Here is a 7,322-nt window from a genome sequence, read left to right on the forward strand (position 1 = left end):
TCTGCTGGGTATCTTTCCAAAAGAATTAAAAGAATCATATCACAGTAATATATGCACACCTATTTTTATAGCAGCACAGTTTGTAATAATAGCTAAAACTTGGAAACAGCCCATTTGTCCATCAGTTGGAAAATGGATAAAGAAGATGTGGTTTCTCTATAAAATGGAATACTACTCAGACATAAAGAATGAGAAAGTAGATTCATTCATAGGCAAATGGGTACATTTTGAGGATATACTTGAAATAAATAAGTCACACATATGCAAATACCAAATAGTTTCTCTGGTATGAAAAAGTAAAATAGTACTCAAGATCCTAACGGGACAATTAGCAATGTGAAATAGGAAGAAAAGGACCAAAGGTATAGGGACAGTGAGAAGGAAAGGGAAAGGGGAACAAGGGAAAAGGAAAAAAATATGAGAAAATGTAAAAATGCAATTAAAGTGTTTGAAGGTGGGGGGAGAAGGCGGTGAAGGGAGGGTGGGGACAAGGGGAAAAAAATGAGAATCAAGACCTGGCATGTAAAGGTACAAGATCCCAGTAATGAATGTAACTGTACCATCTACCTACAATGTACCAATAAATTCAATTTAATTAAAAAAAAAAAAGAGACTACAAAATTTACCCAAAGTCAAAGATTTAGTAAGTTGTAAAATGAAGACCTGAACTTCTATTTGATTCTAGAAACTATTTGAAATTTTCCATCTATCCAAGGTATACATCTTACACAAACTTATATTCTAATCTTATACAAACTACCATTCTAAGTATGAAAATAAGTTATAGCTGTAATTCTTATTAAAAACGATTCAAGTTTCAAGAACTTCTGAAGTTTTTCACTGCTAATATTGTACAAAAAAGTAACTAACCCTTGATAATTTAAAAAACTGAGAAATATTGCAAAAATAGCACTCAAGATCATGTCTGATTAAATAATTTAGGGAAGAAGTACATTTGAAGTATGAAACAATCCAAGTATATAAGATAGTTTTAAACAGTAGTAGCTTTATAATATGCCAGGCATAGGGGATAGATATACATCAGCCATGCACATGAACTTCATGACAGTCCTTCAAGACACTATTTTACCAACATTCATAGGTCTATAAAGGCTAAAGAGTAAAGTCCACAGTTAATGAATTGAAACTCACATTTGCTATACTACAAGAGAATTTTTCTATCAAAAGCCATCATAAATTCCATTTTTAAACATTTAGCTATGTCCAATTCTTACTACTTGCCAAGAACCTCAATTCTTTAGTGCGTGATACCTACTTTTAATGGCAACTTAACTAAGCAAATCATCTACGTGTATATATATATATTATACACATACTCATACACGTCAGCTGAACTTTTATTACTACTACTACATTAGTCAAGAATGTACTTGGAAAGACAAGACACAGATAAATATACAAAAAGGTCTTAATTCCATAAGCTTTAATATTAAAAGGTCATATACTCTTCTGAAAATTTGTAATATCTGAATATGGAGTAAAGTAAAATGACAGGCATCTAATCAGAAACACAATGTATTCAATTAAGGTGGGATGGGTAGGGAAGAGTAAAAAGGGAAAAGAAAAAAATGTGAGAGAATGAAAAGATGAAAATAAAGTGTTTGTAGATGGGGAGGGGAGGAGGGGGTGAAGAGAGGGCAGAGGTAAGGGGAAAAAAATGAGAATCAAGACTTGTCATGTAGAGGTACATGATCCCAACAATGAATGTAACTGTACTGTATCCCTAAAATGTACCAATAAATTCATTTAAAGCTGAAAAAAAAATTAGGTATGAAATGGTTGTTCACAAGCAAGTAAGTATGTTTTTTCTTGAGAAGATTTAAAACTACCCATTTTAGGGGGAAAAAAAAGAAATTTCTCCTGAATAAATTTTAGAAATTTCATTATCACTAAATATGCTAGCTACAACAGAAGGTTCATGGTACATAAAGGAAATATTAAGATAAACTTGAGTTCCAAAAAATTTCTAACAAGGCATAAATGGTATGAAGGGAGGGTTGGAGAAAAAAGAGAAGGAAGAAAAGAAAAAGGAGAAGGTAAATAGTTTAAAAGTGGGATGGAATAACTAAAAAGAAATAAAAAGTGGGCTGGGGATTTAGCTCAGTGGTTTTGCCACCTGTCTCATAAGTGCAAGCACTCGAGTTCGATCTCCAGTAACAAAAAAATATATAAATTTTAACAAATAAAAAGAAAAAGAAAAACAAAATATGAGGGCTTTTAAACAGCATTTTCAATAATGAGATAACTGACAATGTGAAATGGAAAGAAAAGGGCTAAAGGTGAAGGGAAAGTGGGAAGGGTAGGGGAAAGGTAATAAGGGAAAAAAATAGGAGAAAATGAAAAAATGGAAATAAAATGTTTGTAAATGGGAAGGGGAGGAAGGGGTGAAGGGAGGGCAGGGACAAGGGGAAAACATGAGAACCAAGACCTGTCATGTAAAGGTATAAGATCCCAATAATGAATGTAACTGTATTGCATACCTAAAATGTACCAATAAACTCAATGAGGAAAATAAATAAATAAACAGCATTTTCAACTTATTAAAAAGAGAAAATAAGGCTTCATTATGAGTATTCTATTAAAGGGAAGGAGAGATTACTATTTGTATCAAATTTAAAAAATAATAAATCCAACACTATCTCAAGTAATGTAGGGCAGCTGGCCTTTTAATCCAACACTCACTTGTTTTTTGGGTTTTTTGAGGTACCGGGGATTGAACTCAGGACCCTGCACTTGCAAAGCAGGCACAGTGCTACTGAGCTGAATCCCCAGCCCCACCACTATCTTCTTTTCACATGAGGAAGCAGGCCTAGACCAGTTCACAAGAGACTCACATATGCGGCATATGAAGACCATAACCCATTCTCCTTGATTTTCAATTAATTAATTGTTAAAGCTTCACTGAGGACAAGCTACCCATTACCCATTAAGCATTATATTATCTGATAAATGTGTTTTGGAAGGAGGCAAGGGTGGGTGTGGATACAAAGCTATTCCTAGATACAAAGCTATTCCTTGACATTTTTTTCTAGTTTCCAATCCCATAGAAAAGGGGTTAACAATTTTGTGCTGTTACAACAAGAAATTACTTCAATCAATTATTACATTTTGGGTATATAAATAGTTTAAATAAACTATCAGACTAGTTATATATAGCTAGACTTGGAACATTCTCTAGTCCTCTCTATTAACTTGCTTTCCAATTACCTCTGTTCCTTCCTTCTACTATTGCTCCTTTCCTTTTTTCTCATATATATAACAGAATATTTAGGATGTGGCCACGTGGTTTGTTCAGGATACAGAGATGACTTTCTGCATGCTGCTTTAATCAAATATTTAAATCCGTATCACCTTCAACTGATTGAACTAAATAAAAGTTTCACCATCTTTTAAGGGGCTAATTAGCATATTTTTAAAGGATTCATAAGTGTTCTTTCAGCTTTAGTGTATAGTTAGAAACTTACTCTTTCTAACATAATTAAGGTATGAAATTTTGCCTTATTTGTTTTACATCTCAGTGACAGGTTATTCACGCCAAACTGCTTTCCCACTTTACAAATTAAAATGGAATATAGTACATATTTTTACTTTTCACTTATCAGTACTAATAAAAAAACAGTATCTCTCTGAACAGAGGGGAAAACGTTTAAGTACATGTCACTTTTTAATCAATATTCTGAACTGAAAAACAGCATGCTACCTGTGATACTAGCCAGCCAAAGTACTGCATAGACAAAACACTGAAGAAAAAAATGCAACATCAAAGAAAATTTTCTTTCCTAGAAACCTGCATTAAATAAAATTAGGTATAGTAGTATGAATTTTAGAACCTCATTACATTGTTATTGCTGTTGTTATTTCATTTATTTTAAAATCTGATGTTAAAGTCTATAGTAATTACTACAGTGCTTTAAAAGTAATTAATGGATATATAAGAAATAGTATAAACATTAATTGGAAAAAAGGTTAAATGGTACTTTACCAACAAACATTTCATGAGTAGGTGTCCTAGTAGTAAAAGTGGATACATCTGAAGAAATGGGAAGGTGAACATCACCACTACTTTTTGTGAGGAAAGGATTTAAGCTTGGAATGGCATCATCAACAGCATCTATAGTAGCAGAGAAAGGATCTGTGCAGTCCAAATGTATTACAGCAAAAATGAAGAAAGGAAGTAAACAAATTAGTATTGCAATTAGTCAAAAGATGCAAAGTGAAAAGTAGTAGCTGTATTATTAATTTTTAATTCAAATAGATCTAGTTACCAAGATGGAAGTCTTGCACTTTACATATTTTAAAAGGAATCCATAGAAAAAAACATTTATGTACCCACTAACAATGGTAGCATATTAAGGGTAGATTTCCCCTCCAATATTAGAAAGCCAATAGTCAGTTTTAAAAGGGAATTATAAAGATGCTTCTATACAAGACCCACTCACCTTACATACACTTTCACTACCCTAAGTAGGAGTATAATGGCTTTGAGAGCATAATGGTATTTAATTAAATAACTGATATATGTGATATGAGTAAAGTTACAAAAAGGGGTTAATTTCAAATTAGAAGCTGTGTACACATCTCCTTTATAGGTTCAGAGATAGGAAATTTAAAATGAAAATGAAAAGATTTGAGAATAGGGAAAGGGATTTCTGACAATTAGAAACAGAGGCAAAAGACAGCCCATTCAGTGGACTGAGAAGAGCTTTGAAACTAAATGCTTCAGTCTTTAAGCAACTTTCTAAAGGAATAAAAAAGGTATTCTCTACCATTATAGGATATGCTATTATGAAATCTCACAATTAAAGTTATTCTAGAATCAGATATTTGTGCATTTCTCATTCAATATAATCATTCAAATGACTGAAAGCCATTTATCCTACCTTACTAAGTTTTAAAGAGTTAACTAAATGGGAAGAGAAAAAAAGATAAGCAAAAATAACAATACTGTATATTTTTTTTCTGGGTGACACAATTAAAAAACAAGTTGACAGTTCTGTACTTTAAACCAACAGCCTCTTCTTGCCTATTCTTGTCCAGTTCTTGACCTTCACCAAAGGTTACTGTCATACTTCAGTACAATACCGTATTGTATTTTGCTTTTAAGTCTATATAAATGAATAGTAAGACAGCAGCAATGACCTAAGGACAAGCTCATTTACTATGATATAGGCAAACTGTCTTGAAAGTCAATAAATTCAAATCAAGTCTCTTCAACAACCTGAAACACATCTGTTTGGAAAAGGAAAATACTAAGATTATGGGTTAAGTATAGCAGTTTTTAAATTACAAATGCTATCCATTCTAACACCTGCTTCCATAAAAGAAAATAATTACACTATGTTTAGAGTTGACCAGCTGGGTTGAAAATCTATTTTTAAAATATTTGGTAGTGGAGTTTAAAGTACATTGTATTTTTTTGAACACACAATACAAAACATTTCTCTAGTCTTTCATGCCCTCCAAAAGCCATGAAATAAGTCATTAAAATAAAAAAGACCAACATTTCTACCACAAATCCATAAATCTATAAAAAAAGACATGTTCAGGAATGGTAACTAATTATCTGCTATTCTGTTGATTAACAACACTGTTTTATGTAAGCACCTAATTTCAATCACTTCCTACTAGATGAACTCTACTAGCAAAAATATGCAGAACATGTACAAAGGCATTTATGTTTAGATCAATTAGATAATAAAGAAAATCACCCTCTAAGCTATGTGACACTACTGATAGTCTGGATCATGTTAGTCTCTTAGTGGACATTATACATAAAAATAAACACAAATTTATTAAAATATGATAACAGTAACATTCTATTCCAATTTAAACTTTGTCTACTAGATTAGCAACTCGTAGCTTCTTGAACTTTAAAAATAATTTTGCTCATTATTTTTATAATTATGTGAAAGTTAATTTTACGCTACCCTAAAGAAAGGGAAATAATTCAAAAAAGCTAGAACAAGGAATGAAATAGCACTATAGTCATATTATAGTCTCAAGATCCTCAACAACTGAAATCTACATGTGCATGCAGAAAAACAAACTATTTTCATGAAGTGTTTGCTTCATGGCAGCAAAGAATAAAGTAAATTTAACTTCAGAATGGAAAATTCTCATACAGCTAAATTCTGAAGTCTTCTTTCAAATATTCAATAATATAGTGAGCTGATAATGCTGTATATTTTTAGATCTGCTATAAAACAAAGTTTTCAGGGTGACAAAAATCTAAGTATGTTCAGATATTAGCAATCAACAACAAATGCTTGTTTAGATGCCAGATCATTTCTTGAAAAAATCAAGCGTTCATTAATAGTACAAGGGGAACAGGGAAACTTGTGTTGCTTGAGCCCCTCTCTCCCTTGCTCCTTTTCATTTTTAGGTAGAATGTTTAACATTGTTTGCGTTTGGTTTTTGTTTTGTTTATTTTTTCCAGTACCAGGGATCAAACTCAGGACCTTGCGCTTGCCATAACATTGTTTCTTACAAACACACAAAGCTTTTCTTTCTCTTAACTCTACCATATCACGAGCACACCCAAGACAAAAAATACACATTAGCTCTGTGGTCCTTATGTAAGAATTAAATGATATCCTGGGTCTGTTATTAGCAACCATGTTTAGAAAATAAAAGCAAAATAAGCATAAAACTACATTGGGGATTACTAAAAATCATACTTTTGTTTTGTCATATGTTAATATGCCACAAAAGCAACATGATATTTAAAAATTGTACATATTTAAAGTGTTGGGATAAATGATTAATTTCAAAATTTACTCATAATGAAATCATTTAATAAGTAAGATTCTTTTAGTCTGAAAGTACTTTGTTTAAAATATTCTTCAGTTATCTACTTGTACAAAAATCAAAACTGGAATTATAACCAACTTGGAAGCCAAATAACTTTATATAAAAGTCAAGACAGGATTTCTTTCTACTTAAATTGAAGGGCTCATTGTTAAGATTACATTCCTTCCTTTATATGTAATAAAAAGTTTTTGAAAACAGTATAGTACAATTTATATTGTCTCTGTTTCCACTGTACTTAATTTGTACTTTTAATGGTCTCTCTACTCATGTAGAGCAAGTTAAAAGGTAAACTATGGTAGAAAATTTTATGAAAATAGTACAGAAAGCAAAATCTAAAACAGAAAAAAAAAGATGATTAAATATTTTGTAACATTTTTATTTATGTACAGACTGTCATTGGGTCATTTCTTCTCACAGGACACGAACAATTCTTTTTTTTTTTTTTTTTTTTTGTTTTTTTTAGACAGGGTCTCACTTTGTATGAGTTTGAC

General features: G+C 31.5%; 1 protein-coding gene across 12 annotated transcripts in view; it reads right to left on the reverse strand.

Annotated features, from left to right (window-relative positions):
• Picalm (phosphatidylinositol binding clathrin assembly protein) overlaps positions 1-7,322 on the reverse strand; it is a 100,922-nt gene that overhangs the window by 26,235 nt on the left and 67,365 nt on the right. For 5 of the 12 annotated variants that reach the window (XM_010633737.1, XM_010633734.1, XM_010633736.1 and 2 more), the window contains exon 13: positions 4,004-4,153. The exons of 4 other annotated variants lie outside the window; for them this stretch is intronic. In XM_010633737.1, coding sequence (XP_010632039.1) covers positions 4,004-4,153 — 150 coding nt within the window. The remainder of the gene's footprint in view (positions 1-4,003; positions 4,154-7,322) is intronic. 3 more of the 12 variants (XM_010633738.2, XM_010633739.1, XM_010633735.1) reach the window with 1 other exon arrangement.

Source organism: Fukomys damarensis, unplaced genomic scaffold (assembly GCF_012274545.1).
Source record: "Fukomys damarensis isolate Sample0158 unplaced genomic scaffold, DMR_v1.0_HiC HiC_scaffold_16, whole genome shotgun sequence".
Lineage (NCBI taxonomy): Eukaryota > Metazoa > Chordata > Mammalia > Rodentia > Bathyergidae > Fukomys > Fukomys damarensis.